The sequence below is a fragment of the Balaenoptera borealis genome (genome assembly GCF_965194805.1).
Source record: "Balaenoptera borealis genome assembly, chromosome: 7".
NCBI classification, from domain to species: Eukaryota; Metazoa; Chordata; class Mammalia; order Artiodactyla; family Balaenopteridae; genus Balaenoptera; species Balaenoptera borealis.
The window spans coordinates 55612512-55633960 of NC_138864.1; the positions used below are offsets into that span (position 1 = coordinate 55612512).

The 21449-nt window shown below is 35.6% G+C and overlaps 1 protein-coding gene and 1 long non-coding RNA gene across 4 annotated transcripts in view; one reads left to right on the forward strand and one right to left on the reverse strand.

Annotated features, from left to right (window-relative positions):
• The window catches only part of LOC309631856, a 916236-nt gene that overhangs the window by 487558 nt on the left and 407229 nt on the right, over nucleotides 1-21449 (forward strand). The gene's annotated exons all lie outside the window — the stretch shown is intronic.
• Nucleotides 11302-21449, reverse strand: part of SP4 (Sp4 transcription factor) — a 73378-nt gene continuing 63230 nt past the window's right edge. For 2 of the 3 annotated variants that reach the window (XM_082398298.1, XM_082398297.1), the window contains exon 6: nucleotides 11302-14726. In XM_082398298.1, the coding sequence (XP_082254424.1) occupies nucleotides 14479-14726 (248 nt within the window). In that variant the 3' untranslated portion in view covers nucleotides 11302-14478. Of the gene's footprint in view, nucleotides 14727-18544; nucleotides 18584-21449 lie in introns of those variants that run through there. The other variant, XM_082398299.1, reaches the window with a different exon arrangement.

Sequence of the window (21449 nt, forward strand, 5' to 3'; positions counted from 1 at the left end):
GAATTTTGAGGGGCAGTCCTCAAACTAAAGTTTTTTTAGTCCTTTCCATTTGTTCATTTCAAAGTAAAAACTTCAAACCCCTTGTTTCCCATAGGAACTATGAAAGAGTGTTGCCCTCAATAAACCAGTATAATAACTGATTATTGATACATAGGTTGTATCCAGCAAGATTTGGTGCCTCAACAGTTTTTCTTCTTAGGATGTCAGTTGTGTCTGATAACCACCTATAAGATTTTCTAGTTATATCATCAGACGCTTGAATGAACACAGGCTCCTGGAAAGCCTTTATAATGAACACAAGCTCCTGGAAGGCTGTTTTGTATGGTCCAGAGCAATTCTTGGGGCACCCAGTGGTTACTAAGCAAGCCTGGAAATCACTGTAAACACCTTACAATGCTTCTTAGTCTCTCCTCTCATGCCTATATTCTACCTTTGCATCCCCTACCCCAGAGACACAGGAATTCTGTAAATAAGAGTTGAATTAAATTGAAGTGAAAAACCACTTTAAAATTCAGCAGAAAAATTTAAATCATAGTGTTACTATTTAAGTACAATTTTCAAAAAGTTACATAGTAACTCAAAATATAGAATGAAGACATGTCAAAGATGTCTTCAACTCATTAATGAGGATATCAACAAAATGGTGAAGTTGGTTCCAGGAGAATCAGAGAAAGAGATTCACAGGCAGTGGAGAAAGACTACTGAAATAATAAGGTTCCTAGGTTAGATACAATACTCCTTAATGTCCTATAGGACAATATAATCTTGACTTTCGTTTTGGGTTTTTTTAAAAAATTGTGTATTTCAGAAGTAATTTATATTTGTAATGAACAAAAATCTGCAGTTAACTGCAATTAACAGAAAACCCAAGTAATAGTGGCATACAATAAGAACATTTATAATCTCACCCAAGAAGTCCGGTTGTAGAAGAGCCATGGGTTGGTTAACACAAGGACTGTGGGATGAGATTGTTGTTCGTCTCCCTTTTCTGTGGTCTCCAACCCGTCAGTTATTCTCCTATCATGGATGCTAAGTGGCAATCATGTTTTCTAGCATTCCTTGCAGGTGACAAAGTCCAGAAGCAAGAAAACAGCATCTTCATTTTTGCATAAAGAAAACTTTCTGAAGCCCTCCAGAAGATGTTCCCTTTCATCTGATTGGCCAGTATTCCATCTCATGTCCATATCTAAACTTGGGTTTGTCAAGGGAAATGAGATCAAGATCCAACTCCAGCTTCCTTTTAAGGATATGCCCAGTAGGAGGAGCCTGAGCAAAATCTGGGTTCTGCTAGTGAAGAAAAAGGGTAAAAACTGTCCACTTGGTAGTCAACCAAGAAAGGTATGGATGTGTTTTTTTCTCAGATTCCCCATATACGTATAACATCATGGGAAGTATCTCTTTACACTAACACAATTTCCCAAGAATTATGAAGACTTTATTACTTTTTTCCCCCTAAGCGTGGCTAAACATTAAAAGAATTTTATTCTTGGAGAAGCCTGGACTAAGGTCAACTTGAGATTTTGGAAGGAGAAAAAGGAAAACAGAGTAAAATTGAGAAAACTATGTGATTTGAGGAATTTTACTGTCTGGATTTCCAGAGATATCAAGACAGAAACAAGTGGGTAAAGGACAAATATAATGGGGAGCCGCTGTTGAGGCCATCAGATATGTGCCATGGTCAAGAGTGGGGGCAGAGAAGGGTTGTATACCAAGTAAAGAGACATGGAAATCAAAGGCAGGAATGTCAGCTCATAAGGTCAAGGCCATTCAAAGCAGATATAAAACAATAGTTAAGCTACAGTTTCTTACCACTGCTGGATTTGATTTAAAAAACAAAACAAACAATAACAACAAAAAACAACCTAAAGCATCTTTGCAGAGTCTAAGCATGAATTTAGGAGATAGAGGGGGAAATGTAGTAGAAAACCAACAGATATGCAGGAAAGAATAATTCCGTAACATTTAGAGAGAAAATTCTGAGGTGTACTGGAAATGACTGACAGAAGCAAGCAAACAACAAGGAACACAGGACTCTCTGGAGAGGAAATCCTCCCCAGTCCTTAGTGTAATCTCTTCCTGTACCTGTATGATGTACTCTACCTTGCATTATAGTTATTTGTGCAGCTTTCTTATTTTCCCTTATTAGCAACAAAGCCCTTTGAAGGCAGGTGCTATCAGGGACTGTGCCATTTATTTATTTTACCCCCTGCAGCATCTAACACAGACCCTCCAGCAATACTACTGTTCGAATATTTGTTGAATTGAAATAAGCACTTCAAAATAAAATGCCAACAAGGGAAGGACTTCTGTAACCCAAAAAATTTTAGTCAAGGAAAGGGTTAGAGCCTCTGAAGGGAGAAGAGAAAAATAAATGTGTAAAAAAGAGATGAATTAATTTAATTAAGAGAACAAAAAAGAAGTTTTATTTCTGGAGCACTAGTTCCAGAGAAGGAAGAGGATTTAGAGATTAAATAAATTCTACAAAAGAATATGAGTTAAGTTGAAGGGAGTATAAACACAATTATTTCTGAATATCTCCTACATCTTATCAAACACATTATTATTTCTATTCCTGCTTGTTAAACCTTTCTTTGAAATCAGAAATGAGGAGAAAGCTGAGAGAAAGTGCTCAGAGTTGGGCACAGGTGGGAATTAAATGAGGATTCATGATCCCTCCCCCCCGTGGAGGCAGCACACACATTTGTCTAGTGCTCAACAGTTTACAAAGCCCTTTCATAGGTGCTACTTAGTGGAGAGAGATTTGAGGAGAGCAGTGTGTTTATATCAGGTAAATCTGCCTTTCTCTTTTCTATTTACATTGCTGATGTACCCATTGTAAAGCTACTAAGCTTTCTTCCTAAACCAGTAAGCACTGTTTGCATTCTTGCTTTTCTCCCTTAATATATATTTATATTCCTAATATGAATTCCTAATATATATGTATTTATATTCCTAATATGAATTGTTCCAGGATATAGAGTATCACATATAATTTGTAATATCCCCAAATCTCCAAGTATTAGAATACCCTAATTGAATGCCCAAATTCTACCAGCACCAAGAAGTCCCCAAAGCTTTCCCAGCAAGTCCAGCTCCTTACAGAGAGGGCATTCTCTGTGACACACAGCAAGGTTACTTGGGCTGGGAAAGGTTAGAATTAATAAAACATCCTTTCAGTGCACACTAACAGCTCTTTTCCTGTGGCCATCCAAACCCGTAACTCCCCATGTAAACAGACAATGCAAATAAAGTAATCCCCTGTGAATCTCAGTAGTTTGATCCTGAAATGGTCAACAAAACTACAGTTGGCAAGCTCAAGGTGTTGGGGAAGACAGGGGATTGATGGAAGCAGAAAGGAAATAAACATATCTTGACGTGTAGTTCATTGATTCTGTGATGCACCTTTTTTCACATTTTAACATCTTTGCACTTGGGGTCTGTCTTACTTTTGTGGTCTGCCAAGAGGCATGTCTGTGGTCGTTATTACTGCCCATACATCTGCAACAAGACTTGCAAAATGGAACATTATCAGCACAGAAGACATTCCTGGAGGTAACAGTGGAGCATTCTTTTAAGAAACGCTACATCATTAATACTCTTCATGGCACACTTTGGAGTATACACCTACGTGTCCACTGTTCACATTCAGCTAGGGCACCGGTATAGCCACACTGGTTATTAAAATGCTGAGATAATTCCATACTGGAAAATAAACAGCCACTCTGGTTCCCAATCCCCCTACTACCACCCCATGACCTCCCCAAGATCTAGCAACTGAAAGAGTAATGCCAGGGGGGTGGGGGTGGGGGTGGAGGGATGGATGGGGGTGTGGAGTATAGGATGGAGAAACAGGGAGGGGCTCTGGGACCTCCCTCCAATCAATCCCTTCTGATTGATGGGTGCTGTGCTGTGTCTGTTATTAAAATTTGACTGTTATCTCTGTATCTATAATAATCAGGAACAATAGTTATTGTTATATTCTTCTGTTTACAGGGAATGAACTGAACTTGGAATAGGGTAACTCTTAGTCTGATAGCTAAATATGTCTAAATTTTGATTGGGTGCTGTAGATTCTTGAGGACAAAGCAATGTCCTCTGGATTCACAAGCTTGATGTATTTTAGGCCAAGTTATAGCTCACCTACAAAAAAAATAATAAAAGAGTTATTTTTTTAGAGATCATGATTACTTTGAGAGTATTCTGAACAATGCCAGAGTTAAAAGACATATTTAGTAAGAGGCATAAATACTTAAATCATAAATCTGATCAATATTTCTATTAGAACAAAATGTATAAACTGAAGACAAATATTTTATGTGAATATATTCTCTGGTGATTATTACCTCTTCTCTCATTGCATTAATTCTTTAAAGAATTTGTTAAGATCATGGATTTGAATAAGGATACTATTTAAAATAAAATTAACATTTTAAAAACATTTTGTAAACAAGGTAACACTTTTCCTAAAAATACAGAACAATAAATCTTAGATCTACAAAATGATCAGTAAAATTCTTTAGGAAGGTTCACCCTTTTTTCTTTTCCTATTCTATGTCAAAGTCTGTATTTACAATTGGACATAAGAATAAAAGTACTCCCAGTTACTTATGGAATTGGTGGACATACTTACTAGACTGGTTTTTTTTTCCTTCTTTTGTTTTATTAGTTTGTTTGATGTATTTTTTTGAAGCATAATTGACCTACAACACTATGTTAGTTCCGTGTGTCCAAGATACTGATTCAATATTTCTCTATGTTATAAAATGATCACTGCTTACACAGACTTTTAATACAAATTGACATCCCCTGGATTTTGAAAAACAAAACAAACAAGAAAATAAATGAAGAACTGAGGTTCTTTTCATAGGACCCATAACCCTGTTCTAGTCATGATTTACTCCATAAAAATGAGAATTAAAGGTTATACATCATCATCAGAATAGGGCGTAATTTTCTAACAATATTACCTTTCTGTCCATATAATTATAGAAAATGAGAGGAAGCGACTATAATACAAAACCACAGTAACTTATAAACTTAATTCTGACTTACAAACTGCAATTAGAAATATATATGATGCTTCACTAAACATGCACACACACACACACATATTTCACATACATATATATATTTGACAAAGAATAAGCTAACATAAAAGCTTCAAAGACATAACACAGTTAAAGTCGTAACCATTTACAACATTGCTGAATTGAGTTGGAATCTTTTTTTAGTTAGCTTGCTCTTTGCCTTTATACTATTTTCCTCAACAGTGGTTTTCCAAACATGTTAGGGTGACCAAACATTTCAAAGCCATGATGCCCTTCGGAACCATGAGTTACTGATGTATTTAATTCCAACATAAAATTATACAAGCTAGGAACAATTTTACCAGCAGAAAATATAACCTTATTATGGCTTCCACATCTCAAAAATAATACTGCTATCAGTAAAATATTTATTAAACCACATTTCATAGCAAGATAATAAATAACACAATTTGAGCCAATGCTTCAAAGACGAGTGTGGGAGACAACTGCTCAAGTTTAATTTCCTCCTCTTTCCTGTGATTTGCTTTTGTCTGATCTTAGCTCCCAGGGTCTGACTTCTTGTCTCTCTGACTCGAGACTTGTTCATCTTAACCTGGCCCACCATGATCTGAGCCTTGGCTCCTCCCTGTGGATGCGGGCTTACTGCACTCCCATCTCTGCAAGTGCTGGCCAGCCCATCCCAGGAGTCGGGGAAAGGGATATCGAGGTGCTCTAGAAATCTAGCCAAGGGAGAGATGGAAGGAGGCAGGATTAATACAGAAAAGAGGAACAGCATCCCTTATGCCTGAATCTGGTGGCACACAATATGTGCTAAATGTACTGGCTGATTGGAAAAAGCTTCTCTGCAGGTTAGCTTGGGAATGAAAGAGGCAAGCCAGAGTTAAGAACAGGATCTGAAGCCCAGATAAGGTAGTGAAATGGAAGAGGTGCTGGAAGTGGGGGGCAGCAGCTAGCGGAGGTGCCTCTGAGCCTGGCAGGGCACGAAGCCAGTTTGGGCAATTTATTTGTTTATATCTTATCTTATTCCACAAAGAATCTGAAAAGCTAAGTGAAGATAGCTTAGAGCTCATAAATGCAGAGCATCCTATTCTTTTCTGAACCAAGTCTGAGAGGAAGTTGTCTAGGATAAGAAAAGGTTTGGGCACCAAAATGCACATTTTTTTTTTTCATGGTTGCAATTTAACAGGGAACTGAAAACATAGGAGTACTTTTGCCCTGTAAGCTCAGGTTCATTTTGTTTATTTAAGTGTACCTCTAAACATAGGGGATGATTTTAGATATAGAAAATTTTCCACACATGTTAACAACAACAAAAAAGTTTTTGAACAGCAGATGGGCGGATGTTTCTGTTTTTCACTATTTGGTTTGCTTCTTGTTCACTCGGTTGGTTGTCTGCTATCACTTAGGTAGGCAAGTAGTTGAAATTAACATTTTAAAATTAGAAAATAACTAAGATTTGAAACTTTAATTTTGCTTAGCATTGGGAAAAGATGACCATCATATAAATCTGAGATAGAAACTAGCTCATAGGTAGTTTGAGAAAAAATGTACAGTTGAATCAAGAAATTCTCACTAAAATTTCTTCTTTAAAATGGGATATTGAGCATTAACTTTTCAACATACTGGTACCCAAAGCATTTCAAGATTGGTCCAACTGGGAACTATTCCATCCTCCCTGCCCCCTTTTGGGTTAAGTTATGATAACAATAACTTCTACCTATTAAATACGATTGTGTCAGAGGCTTGAGAGCTACCTTATTTGATCCTCTTAAGACACCTAGGAGGTATTATTCCCATTTTGGAAATGAGAAAAAGAGGATGCAGAAGTGGTAGTCAGATAATTTGCCCAAGGTTGTGTAGTAAGTGGCAGAACCAGGAATCAAGCCCACACTCCTCAGCCTCCCAGTTGGTGATCTCTGTGTCACACGGCTTTGCTTTTACCAGGGTGCTCAACCCTCTTCGTTATGAGCAGGCCTTTATCTCCATGGCAAGGATGCACCGCCACCTCTTACCTCTCTCCTGCTCTCCTCGGTTTTGGCCCCTCTAGACTATTGCGCTTCAGCTGTGGTCCAGTCAGGCTTAGGGCTCATCCCTTTCGCTGATTCCTCTTCCCCCAGCTTCCTCTCAGATACTGATCGGCAAGGGTTGCTTCCTCACTTCCAGTTTTACTCAGACATCAGTTCAGGGAGGCTTCCTGACCCCCCTAATTACAATCGCAGCCCCAGCACTCTTCATGTTTAGCCTACTTGTCCCCGTTGCCCTTACCACTTTCAAATCTGCGTGAACTCTGTGAGGGCAGGGGATAGGGCTTTTTGTCTTATTCTTGGTCTGACACATGGATTAGTGGCTGGTACCAAACAGACCCTCAGTATTTGTCCAATGAATGGAGACTCAAAATACAAGCCTATTAGCCATCGCTATCATTAAGTCCTGAAGCAAATTAATGTCCAGAAGTAGAAGGGCTAGATAAAAATGTAGTTTTATGGAAACTATTGGTACAAATCTTTTATACAGAATTTTAGGGTATGTGTGTATTTTTAGGCCTATCTGTATTTCTTGCAGTCTTTCTTTCAGCAGCTTTAAAAACAAAACAGTTTTATGCTGAAGTTTGAACTTCCTAATCCAATCCTAATGTTATAGTGATATACAGCTAAAATGTTACACATAGCATATATTTTATCTATATACATGTACTTAATTTTATTAAAATACATATAGGAAACACAAAACCCTGTGGATATGTTTCCACTGAACAAAAATTTTAAACAGTGCCACAACTATGCAAAGGGATTACTGTTAACTGGAAACACAGCTACTGTTTCCTTGAAAAAAATTTTGCTCTGGTAAAAATATTGTTTTTATGGAACATTTCAAATATCATAAGCGGATGTGAAAATTCCCCTTGACTATCACCCAATTTTCCTGGTTGACTTCATAAGAGAATGTACAATGTACTTAAGGCTTGAGTAACTGTACTTAACTGTGGGCAGCATAGTGATGCATGATTTATCAGGAAAGTACCTTTTCTATTTAAAGAGAATAGATTTTATGTCAGTACAGTCTAATACAAAATATGTAATTTGCTAACTCATTTGCTAAATCAAATCCTTATTGTAAAGAGCTGTTATATATATGTACATGCATACATAACTTGCTTTTCTGAGCTAAAGTACTATAAATAGCATACTGATTTCTTTTTATACATGAAAACTTGATTATTAAAATTCTGAAATCTAGAAACCCTATTAATTGGAACATTTTCCTCCAGGAGAAATTGCCCTAGCAGTTGCCAAACTATTACCTTAGACAAAAACGAAGGTTTGTACCATTTTCCTTCCTCCCTTACTCTTTGTTTCTTTCTTACTATTTGCACTTGAAATCACTCTCAGGTATCCAAAAATAAATTATTTCATTGCCACCTGCTACAAAGAACACAGCCTAAGACGTACACTAATTAGCAACCCTTAGAAGAATGGAATACATGCCTTAAAAATCCTGCTACACAATTACAAGTTGGTTGTGTGTGAATCAGACATTATTGCTTGGGCAGTAAATACAGTAATATGTAATTCAGATGTATTGAAGAATAAAGTATTTATTTCTTGTACATACCTGAAGTCTGCACTCTTTAAGCATCTGAAATTTTAAATAAAAATAAACAAGCTATGCCATCATTTTTTCTTGATATCTTGGCTTTATCATGAACAGCATTGTGAACTATACCTTATTATACAGTGTTGGCTGAGCACTGCTTCAACTTTCCTAACTTATTACACCAGTGGTTTTATGTCAACAATCTATGATATTCTGACATAAACTGCAGCAAGATCTTTTTTGACCCACCTCCTAGAGTAATGAAAATAAAAACAAAAATAAACCAGTGGAACCTAATGAAACTTAAAAGCTTTTGCACAGCAAAGGAAACCGTAAACAAGATGAAAAGACAACCCTCAGAATGGGAGAAAATATATGCAAATGAAGCAACTGACAAAGGATTAATCTCCAAAATATACAAACAGCTCATGTAGCTCATTATCAAAAAAACAAACAACCCAATCAAAAAACGGGCAGAAGAGCTAGACATTTCTCTAAAGAAGACATACAGTTGGCCAACAAACACGTGAAAAGATGCTCAACATCACTATTTCTAATAATTCAAATCAAAACTATAATGAGGTATCACCTCACACTAGTCAGAACGGTAATCTTCAAAGAATCTACAAACAATAAATGCTGGAGAGGGTGTGGGGAAAAGGGAACCCTCTTACACTGTTTGTGGGAATGTAAATTTATACAGCCACTATGCAGAACAGTGTGGAGGTTCCTTAAAAAACTAAAAATAGAACTATCATATGACCCAGCAATCCCACTACTTGTCATATACCTACAGAAAACCATTAATTCAAAAAGATACATGCACTCCCAATGTTCACTGCAGCACTATTTACAACAACCAGGACATGGAAGCAATCTAAATGTCCATCAACAGAGGAATGGATAAAGAAGATGTGGTACACATACAATGGAATATTACTCAGCCATAAAAGAAACGAAATTGTGTCATTTGCAGAGACGTTGATGGACCTAGACTGTCATACAGAGTGAAGTCAGAAAGAGAAAAATAAATCTCGTATATTAACACATATATGTGGAATCCGGAAAAACGGTAAAGATCACTTATTTGCAAAGCAGGAACAGAGACACAGATGTAGAGAACAAACATATGGATACCAAGGGCAAAAGGCAGGAGGTGGGATGAATTGGGAGATTGGGATTGACATATATACACTATTACGTATAAAACAGGTAATTAATGAAAACCTACTGTATAGCACAGGGAACTCTACTTGGTGCTCTGTGGTGACCTAAATGGGAAGGAAATCCAAAAAAGAGGGGATATACATATATGTACAGCTGATTCACTTTGCTGTACAGCAGAAACTGACACAACAGTGTAAAGCAAATATAATCCAGTTTAAAAAAAAAATCTATGATAAAGTAAAAAGCATTACTTTTTTGGTATTTTCTTTGACTCACTGTTGGCTCCTGGTTCCTGGTTCTGAGTTTGAAGTTCCTAGAAGTCCAAGAATCAAACTGGTACTACCACATAAAAAATTAAAAAAAAAAGAAAAAGTTTACTACTTGCATTATCCCTTTTATACAATATCATCCTGATGCTTCCAAATGTGAAAAAAAAAAAATCTATGATAAAGTAAAAAGCATTACTTTTTTGTTATATTCTTTGACTCACTGTTGGCTCCTGGTTCCCGGTTCTGAGTTTGAAGTTCCTAGAAGTCCAAGAATCAAACTGGTACTACCACATAAAAAATTTAAAAAAATAGAAAAAGTTTACTACTTGCATTATCCCTTTTATACAATATCATCCTGATGCTTCCAAATGTGAATTTTTCAGATAACTGAAGTATACATTTTTAGTTTGATACAAATCTTTTGAAAAATTTATTCCTTACTAGTCTTGTTTGGCAGAGAATTAATTTAACTGTTTCTTGATTCAGGAATTGTTACGAACACATATTATTACACTAGCCATGTCTTTACCTTAGGGTTTTACTATACAACGCGATCTACCCAAACACTATGTAAGCCTTGATCGCTACAGATTTAAAAAGAATTTTCGGCGTCTTCTGTTAGTAAATCAATGTACTTCCCTGCGTAGATCAATGTACTTCCCTGCTGCCTAACATCCTCTGCCCCTCACTTGGCTGTAGCTAATCTGGCCTGGGTTTGGAAGTCCGATAACTAGTTGTTATAGTAATGTATTCATTATGTCCGTTAAGGTGCTGCATGAGATTTGCAGGGCTCTCCCAAGAGGAAAAGACAATAGCTTCTGCTTATAGACTGTGGCATCTATATACATGGCATACATTGCTTCTTAGTGTTTCTGTAAGCTTAAACAACATCTTAATTATGTTTTCATTTTTAGGTCTTCCTACAATTTCCTAACATTTATCGCTTAAAAATATTTAAGTAAAAAATGTCCCTAAATCAAATTTTAATTTCCATACATGTCTAGAGCAATGGCTACAAATTAACATGAAATTTGAATTGGTGTTCTTTGGCGGTACGTTCAGAGAAATGGTGACCAGATCTTAATACCAGGAATTATGAAGAGTTGCCAATATGTTTTCTAGTGAGAAGCATTTACTTTCCAGTGTTCATCATTATAAAAAGGTTGATAGTTCAAACAATTTATTGCTGTTTTATAGCATACATAATTAAATGAAGAAACATGTTAAACTCAAGGGAATTTTTAATAGGTTACTTGCAATTGTTATTGCAGGCAACAACTTGTACATGATTTTATTTCCAAATCCACAAAAAACAAATTTTATACAAATCAGCACTGTAAAAATGTCAATTACAGCCCCAGAGGCTTTGCTGGCAGAATAATTGTCTAAATTCTAGGATATGGGAAACAGGTTTTTTTCTGGACTTTTTTTTTTTCTTTTTTTTTTTTTACAAAAAAAAATTTACAAGTGAAATGTTACTACAAAACTTTTTATAAGGAATTTTTGCAAAACATTTACATTTTACCATCAACTATTTCTGTTTTAAAATCATTATGTAGATTTAATACCCTATGCTGCACATCAATTTATGTGGGATGACAACTTAGTGACATGCATAAAAAAACACCACAAGGCATTAAAATGAAGACTTAAATACAAATATTGTTGCAATAAAACAGTTATAAAATTGAAAAATAGGACCTAAACATCATGCTTATCTAAGTTTGACAAATTAACTTTTTCTCCTAGATTACACACTTTTATTACTGCTCTCATGAGAGTGTGATAAATAATGACTTAACATCAAGTTCTAATGTAATCAGCAACACATACACAAACCTAACCAAAGAAAGTATACTGTAAGAAAAAACTATTCTAACACTGGAGTTCTACCATGATAAATACATAGCTTTGCACTGATAATTACAATAAAGAAAAGTTTTATAACAGTGGCAAAGGGAATGAACAGTGAAATGTCATTAAACAAGACTCTACTGCACATCTGTGCCCTATTACTTATAACAGCTATATCCCACTGAGTCAAATAAAGGACACTGAAATTTACGATTCTTATAAGACAGAAGAGTGGATTCAGAATGGTATGCAGAACAGACTTTCAAAAGATTTCTAATTTCAGTGGTGAAATGTGCACCTGCTAACACAAATTAATATATTTTATATGCTATAAAGCTATCCAGATTCAGTTTGTTAAATTTATAATAGGCCTCATTGTTGATTAAAAAATAACTTCGATTTCTGAGGAGCATACATAGGTATGCATTAAAATTGGTTCATGGAATAATGGTGCAGAGAGCTCATACTCGGTATTAACAACAACAAAAAGTGTCACTCTGAGGAAACATGATTCAAACATTACGAAAGTTTCTTTGCATAAAAAAATTTATAGCACTGATTGTGTAGCATAATGATAGATAAAATATATATTTGATGTTTCAGCTCCTATATAATAAAATTAAAATTAATACTACCAAATGCTCCTCTGTACCAAACAAAGCAACAAACTGATTCTGATGTTTTAAAGCCAGATACATCAGTTGTTAAGAGTACGTTAAATAAAATATACAAAACAATTTACAAAATCCAACTAAAATTTAAAGACTTTGTTACAAGTCTACAAAAGCTTTAAGAAACTTGAAATTTATAACCACAGTGTAAAAATTTTTTTTTCCTTTAATCTCAAAGCTTTTTTATACAAACTGAAAGCACAAAAGACCTTCAGTTTTATATAACGCTACAAAGGGCTGGCCTAAAGTGTACATAGTGTAAACAGTGATCATTACAGTATTTCTCCTTCATCAAAAATACAAGAAACATCACAATTTCGGAAGAGAATTCGCATGAGTAGTACTTTTCCTGAAATAATAGGGAATGCACAAGAAAACATACACCTATATTCAAACAATTCCCAAACTAATGGTGTTAATAAACCGAGCAGTTAAAAACTTTAGTTTTCAAATGGTCAATTCCAATTCCATTATAATTCTTTGTAAATATATTTTTAAAATATGAAATATCTTACTAATATTTAAGCTACTGGTATACTCCCAATTTTTTTTATATGAAACTTTTGGCCATCTTTCCTATTAAGACCCTTGTATAAACAATGAAATATTTTTTCTTTAGTCACTTAATTGACTGAAATTATTCTGATTTTTAAAAAATAATTTTTGTTTCATAGTATCACATCTGTTATATATTTGTTAGGCTGTCTTCTTAGGGAAAATTCAGTTATTGGCATAACATAAAGACATTACTGTGTTATAAATTCTTAATCAGCCTCTAACACAGTGCTAGAAATAAAATGGGATTCGCTAATTTTTAGTAAAGAGGAAAACAGAAATTGTAATGCAGTTAAAAGATAATTTTCTGCTGGCCTTAAAAAAAGTGTGATAATTCTTTCTTTGGCTACCAAGTCAAAGCATAAAGAATTTTGCACATTGTCAACATAACTCATATTTACAGAATATGAAACTACAGAACGATTTAAACTCTATGCAAATATTTCCAATATAAACATTTAAAATGAACTTTGTGGTTCAACCTAGGGTTAGGAATATAATCAATCCTAACTTCAAAACCTTACCTGTTAAACTGCCTCATTTTATTTTTCTGAAGCTATTATGAGTTTTGTTTTCCCCCCAGTATTTTCCTAAGGTTTCAATCTAAAATTTAACCTAAGGTTTAGCTCTAAGTTCCTCTTGTGTCTCCAAATGGAGAAAGTACTTGGACTTCACTGATTGTCTGCATACGCACTACTACAATGTAGTGGTAATAAAGATCTGAGATAGCCTCTCAGATTACTTTTTTGGAACTTACCTAATTCAGCTGTTGAAGAATTTCTAATATTTAGAAAAGACGGCCAAAACTATTTTCAGTTGATTTTCCAAAAATCAAGCTAAGGAAATAAAGTATTATCTCTATCATCAGTTAACTATTTGTTTCCTGTGCTATTGCAAAAAAAAAATAAATCCACATAAATTATTACTGACTGAATTTATAACAAAGTACTTTCAAAGAAAACAAGTCCAATTAAGGTCCAGCCTGCAAACTACTGAGGTCTGTCTTTTTAAACACGTTAACACATGATGTTAAGAAAGGGGAAGATTCAGTTTAAAAATTATGTGATAGATCTCCAAATAACTACAACATATAATATGGAGGAAATACTTTTCTATCTGTTTCCAGTACATCAGTTTGCTTTTTATATTTTTAAAAATTCAACACTTCATGTGCTGACCCAAAATCTTGGAATACTTAAAGAAGCCAAGAATGAAAACATGATTTCCTACTTTGTAATTCACCTGACCAGCCCATTTCCAGATTTTCAAATGTGTGTAAACTTAAGTGCAGCACTAGAGGTCTCTGTTATAAATAAATTTTCAGAATTCTTCCATGTTGGTTGAAACATTGGGAGTTGCTGGGTTTGAATCTTGAGAAATGGCTGCAACTGTGACAATTCTTGGGGAGCCAAGCACCTCTGTTACAGATGAGTCCAGTTCTCCGGAGGTAACAATGGCAAGAGCTGTCCCACCACCTTTCTTATTCTGATGTGTTTTGACATGTTTGGAGAGATGATCACTCCGCATAAATCTTTTAGAACATTCCGGACATTCAAATCTCTTTTCACCTAAACAGAAAAACAGTAAATGAATAGTAATTCACTTTATCTAAATGAAATTATAATTTAAAATAATTTATCTTCTGGTCATACTATACTTTTGAGTAGTTGCAAAATACTTCATGTTTTTATTTTAAAATGCCATCAAACACACAGTGCAGTACATGACTTTAAAGTCATGATTCTGCTAAGAACTGAAAATAAAAGCTGTTTCCTCAGTTTCCTTATCTACAAAATAAGAGGGTTTCTAACAGATGATCTCAAAAATCTCTTCCAGGTATAACAATACATAATGTTCAAGGCTCATGTCCGCCCTTCCTTAAAAACGATTGTCTAGGTTTTGAATATAATGCCTAGAAGCAGGAAATACCTTAGAACTACTTCAAATAAAATCAGTTAATAATTTTGTAGTGTACTGAGTTTCTTCACAAGGCAAAAATGAGAGTCGGGCTAACACTACATTTCAAATTTAACAGAGTTTTTAGGTCTCGCAGAATTAAGACTATTAGGTTCTGGTACACGGACTGATCCTCATACATTCTCTCTTTAAGTTATAAGATAGTTCTACTGGAACTAACTACTTCTGTATTTAAGAAAAAAGTCCTTTCATTTTTGTGTATAATGGGTGGGGCACATAAAAATTTGGTTAATTGGTATATCGTCACGTTCATAATGGATAAACTATTAGCTTTAGTCCTTCCCTTAAAATTGTTACTTAAGGGAAAGAAGCAATGTTTTCCCAGTCTGATAGTAGAACTTGGATAATAAGAAAATTCAATTCAGCTGACTTATTTTACCTGGCCCTGCTTTTGACTTACTAATAGAAAATCTATAGGTTCAAGTTTGCCCATGTCAGATATTACCCCCTATTCTTTATATGTTTGTTTTATCCAAAAAAAATTGCATTTGAGGTGTCTCATTGAACTTTTCTTTCTCTTTCAGTCTTGAAAAATTAAATGAAAGGATAAATAAATGGTTGAGACAAAATTCTTAAAGACATTAAAAATAAAGGCAGTTAAGGTTTAAGGTAAAACGACTTGCATCTTATGAATGCTAACAGCCAGACAAGGGCTAAAAACAATTATGAGGGTTTATGTTTAGGATCAATCTTGAACTCTTTTATCTTTCAAGTTTCCCATTTTACTTCAAAAGAAAAATTCTAAGTGTACAAATTTAAAAGCTGGAAGAAATTTTAAGGATCTTATTTTACATCTTCATTTTATAGATGAGTAAGCTGGGGCTCAGAAATTAATTAATTTGCTTGGGAATCATACAATTTATTAATATCAGAGCAGAATTCAAGGCACCTGGCTTCTAGTTCAGGCTTTTTGTACTAAATCACCTGTAGTAGAGACCTCTGTTCTTTTACAGCAACAGTGGCCAAGAATAATCAGAAAGAAATCAGGTAGTGATGGCTTGAAGGCACGAGATCATTCAGTAAACACTGAATCAATGGGTGATCAACTTGTACACACTGGCTGTTTAATAAACATTTGTTAGCTGTGATATTCATGAGCTCAGTCATTTTTCAACAAATATTTGTGGAACATCTGTAATGTGCCAGACACTGGTGATACAAATCTGAACAAGTCAGAGTCTCTGACTTGAAGAAGCTTCCGTTATCTTAAGAGAGTCATTTGTAACCACATGGAGCTACTGGTACCAAATGAGAAAGAAATTCAAGTCCCCTGCTACTCAGCAGCAAACTGTAAGATAAATGAGAAATGATGGGGACATGGTTTGTGTGTGGACTTTCTAGCCTACTCCTAAGAGGTGTGGGTATCCAATTAATTTCAAGCAATGAAAGTTGGCTAGAATCTCAAAATAAGTAAATAATGTTGTACAATTCAACTATCGTTAGGGGAATGACATTTCAGTTTATTAACCTTTTCCACAAAGAAGTGTGTTTTCTGTGGTGTAAGATAATTTCTGAATTTCTTACCTCTTAGCAAACATTCTCATTATACTTTATAATATATGGATACAGGGAGGTACAGGGTTCTTGTACTAACTAAATATACTATAATATCTTTTTTGTATTTATATTTATAATTATTTTAATTATTTTTATAATTATTTTTAGTAGGGTTAATACTTTTTATAATTAATGCAACTAATTATCAAAACTGTTGATATTAGTTACTTACGGTGGGCAAAATGCCCCAATCCCCCACAAAGATGTCTGTGCCCTAATCCCTGGAACTTGTGAATACGTTTTATTACATGGCAAAAGGGATGTAACTAAGTTTATAAAGGTTAACAAAGGGAGAGTGTTCTGAATTATCTGCGTGGGCCCAATCTAATCACATAAGTTCTTAAAAGGAGACCGCTTTCTTCAGCTGGAGTCAGAGAGATGCAGCAAGAGAAATCAGAGAAATCAGAAGTGTGAGAGGAACTTGACTTGCTGTTGCTGGAGGGGTGCCACGTGGAAAGTGTGAGAAGGAACGTGGGTCACCTCCAGGAGCAAACGCCAGCCCCACTGCCACCCTGCTGACAGGCAGCAAGAACACAGGGACCTACGCACTACAACAGCAACCGCTAAATCTGGCTGACAGCGTAAGTCTGGAAGCAGATGCTCCCCCAGGGCCTCCGGGAGGGAACACAGCCCAGCCAACACCTTGATCTCACCTTTGTGAGAGGCTAAGCAGAGGACCCCGGCTGAGCCTACTAGGACTTCAGACTTAAACAGTGATATAAAAATGTGTGTTGGGGCTTCCCTGGTGGCGCAGTGGTTGAGAATCTGCCTGCCAATGCAGGGGACACGGGTTCGAGCCCTGGTCTGGGAAGATCCCACATGCCGCGGAGCAACTGGGCCCGTGAGCCACAACTACTGAGCCTGCGTGTCTGAAGCCTGTGCTCCGCAACAAGAGAGGCCGTGACAGTGAGAGGCCCGCGCACAGCGATGAAGAGTGGCCCCCGCTCGCCGCAACTAGAGAAAGCCCTCGCACAGAAACGAAGACCCAACACAGCCAAATAAATAAATAAATTAAAAAAAAAAAAGTTTCTGTGGTGTCTGTCCTGTGGAAAGCACAGACAAATACAACTCACATAGTGCCTAGCCAAAAAGATATAGATTTAAAGCACAAGAGGGCCAAAACAATTTACTAGAATAATGAAACAAACAAACAAAAAAAAAGTGTGTTGTTTTAAGCTCTTAAATTTGTGGTAGTTTGCTGTGGGAGCAATAGAGAACTGATAGTTATATAAGATATAGTCTTGAAAAAGGTAAAGCCTAATTAAAAAAATTACAGCTGATCTGTTACACGGATCAAGATCCGTGAAATATCTGCATCACAACTACAAAAGCATAACAAGAAGAAATTCCAAATTTTATTTCTCTAAGAAAATCTCAAGGATGTAAGCAAAATGATTTTGGTTTAATATACTGAATATAGAAAAAAAATTGCTCATTTCACCTATATTATTAATAAAATGCCAAGCTGTATTACACAACTATTAAAATATGGTAGTATTTTAAAAGGATTTAAGTAGAAGATTCATATTTAGAAATTATGTAGATTATTTCCTAACATGATATTAACAGTAATTTCTCTCAGAAGAAAAATTTGCTGAGATTTTCAAATGGAATCATAGACTTGAAAGGAAAAATGGAACTAAATCAGATCTTTTAAGCTTTATGTATTTGAGGTACCCATCAAGAGCCAATTATCTAGCTGCCATAGTTCTGCCTATAATCTCATTTTCAAAGTGTTATCCTCAAACTTAAGCTAATATAATATATAAAACACACTTTATGGATTATTGATGTTATTTCTAAGTTTGTCATTTGATAACATACCTGCATATTTATCAATTAAAATAATTTCAGGAGTGAACTGAGGGACTATATTAGCTTCCAAGGGCTACTATAAAAAAAGAAAAACAAAAAATCACAAACTGGGTGGCTTAAAAACAACAGATATTCACTCTCTCACAGTTCTGGAGCTAGATGCCCAAAATCAAGGTGTCAGTAGTGCAATGCTCCCATCAAAGGCTCTAGAGAAGAATCCTTCCTTGCCTCGTCCTAGCTGCTGGTGACTTCGGGCAATCCTTGGCATTCATCGGCTTGTAGGTGCAGCTCTCCAATCTTTGCCTCTGTCTTCACATGGCCTTTTCCCCTGTGTCTCTGTGTCTTCTCCCTTTCTTACATGGATGCCAGTCATTGGATTTAGGGTTCACTAGGTCCTAATCCTAGGCACTAGGCATAGTATGACTTCATCTTAATTCATCTCATCTGCAAATAACTATTTCCCAAGAAGGTCACATTCAGATACTGGGGATTAGGACTTAAACATATCTTTCTGGGAGACACAATTCAACCCACTACAGGGACATTTTTAAATGTCTGGCATTTGTTACAGCTAAGTAAAAGACACACCCTTTGCTCAATGAATAACTTCAACTAAACGTCCATTTGTAGCACATATACAATTTCTTACCAGACTTTTATATGTAACTCACTCTACAGAAATCATATTTTGATTTGTTCTAAAAAACCTCATTATTCAAACTGAGAAACTTGTAGTCCCTGGATCCCTCCAATGTCTATCAGGAGGGACCTAACAGTACCTCCTGGACACTCTCCCTTACCTACTCAGCCTAGAATATCTAAATGAATATTTTCGTAAGTACACTCAATTCTCCTCTATCATTACCTGTGGATAAAAGCAAATTAAAAGGGGGAGGAATGATAATTTGAGAGAAGTTATGTGGCTTAAATTTTCTTGAAGGAGAAGACAGAGTAAGGGGAAGTTAACTGGGAGTGACAAGGGAATTAAGAAGAAGACTTAAGGAGGTTTAGGTAATTGCTAAGGTAATGAGGAAGCTGAAAAAAAGAATAAGATTGATAGGCTGTTCTGAGAGACTGGCTGAGATTTGAGACCATAAATTTGTAGATATCAAATGTGCATCATGAGTAATTTTTCATTTCTTCCTTCAGCAATTATCTACTCAAATATAGAAGCCCTTTGGTCATTTCATTATAAACACTTTTTCAAAAGGCAATCTTATCTACTCTAATGGTTTTAACTATCATCTATAAATGGATGGGTACATCAAGATCCAGATTCCTAAACTATGAATTTAACATCTCCAAGATGTGCCATAGAAAGCATCATCACTCAAAATGTCACAAACAGAACTCATTAACTTTCCAGTCCTTATAATTCTCAGAAATAAAGGGGAAAAGTCCCCCAAACTATGAAAGAGGTAATGTCAGTAAACATGATGATCTCCAAGAATCCACTCCTCTGTGAAAGGAATCAGAAACTGGGAGAAAACAATCAAATCAACCCTTTCAGACTCTGGAAATTAATCAAGGCTTCCAGTAACTCAGGGAGTGTTTAATAAAGAAAATGGCTGAATCTTGGTAAGAAGAGCAAGTTTTGTGGTGTTTTAACTTGCCTAGTTCCATTTTCTACTCCCCAGCAGCCTGGTAGTCACCAGAGGGAACAGAACAGAGCTGGAGCCCTTTCAAAACTTCTTTCCCAAAGAATCATCATTGTTTCTTTGGAGGACCCCACTTAAAATACTTTTGTATTTAACTTTCCTTGGAAGTACCCCAATGCAAAAAGTCTTCTTCCAGGGGTAGAGAAGGGCATGTGTTTGTCTAAAACAATTATAGGAAAGTGTTTTAACTTCATGGATGTCCAAAACAATGAATAATACTTGGGCCAAACAATAAACAGACTAAACAAAAAGCTTAAAAGAAAAAGTTGACATACTCCTTGGAATCTAAAAGGCCACATACATGCTTAGGGCTGTGAGTCTACTCAGGAAAGGGCTGAGAAGAACCAAACTCTCACTTATGCCTATCCTTTGAGGCTCTGCAAAAGCAGAAAGTGAAGGCTATGGTAGCATTGTCAACTGTCTGACTGAGTGTTGATGGGGGCCCCAACATGCACACAAAGCCTTCTCAGCAAAGAGGGAGAGATTTATTGGTCCTAGGTTTTTAAAAGAAAGAATATTTGAAGAAATGATGGCTGAAAACTCCCTAAATTTGATGAAAAACATTAATATACACATTGAAGAAGCTCAGTTAACTTCAAGTAGGTTAAATGAAAAGAAATTCACACAGAGACACAATAATCAAACTGTTTAAAGTGAAAAACAAAGACAGACTCTAGAAGGCATCAAGAGGGAAGTGACTCATCATCTACAAGGGATCATCATTAAGAAAAAAGCTGATTTTTTTCATCAGAGATCATGGAGGTGTGAAAGCAATGGGATGATATATTCAAAGAGATAAAAGGAAAAAACCTGTCAATCAAGAATTCTATATACAGAAAAACTATCTTTCAAAAATAAGGAGAAATTAAGATGTTCCCAGATTAATAAAAACTGAAGGAATCTGTCACTAGCAGATCTGCACCTATAAGAAATGCTAAAGGGAGTCCTTCAGGCTGAAATGAAAAGACACTAGATGATAACTGGAATACACATGAAGAAATAAAGAACACCAGGTAAAGTAACTACATAGATAAATATAAAAGACAGTATTTTTTACTCATTTTTCCCCTATCTAGTTTAAAACAAAACTGCATAAAACAGTAATTACAAATCTGTGTTGATGGGTACAATATACAAAGATGTAATTAGTAAAAAAAACAGCAGAAGTGGAGGCAGAGCTATGTAGGAGAAAAGCTTTTGCATGCTATTGAAATAAAGTTGGTATTAATCCAAACTAGACTGTTACAAGATGTGAACTGCAATCCCCAAAGCAGGCAACCACTA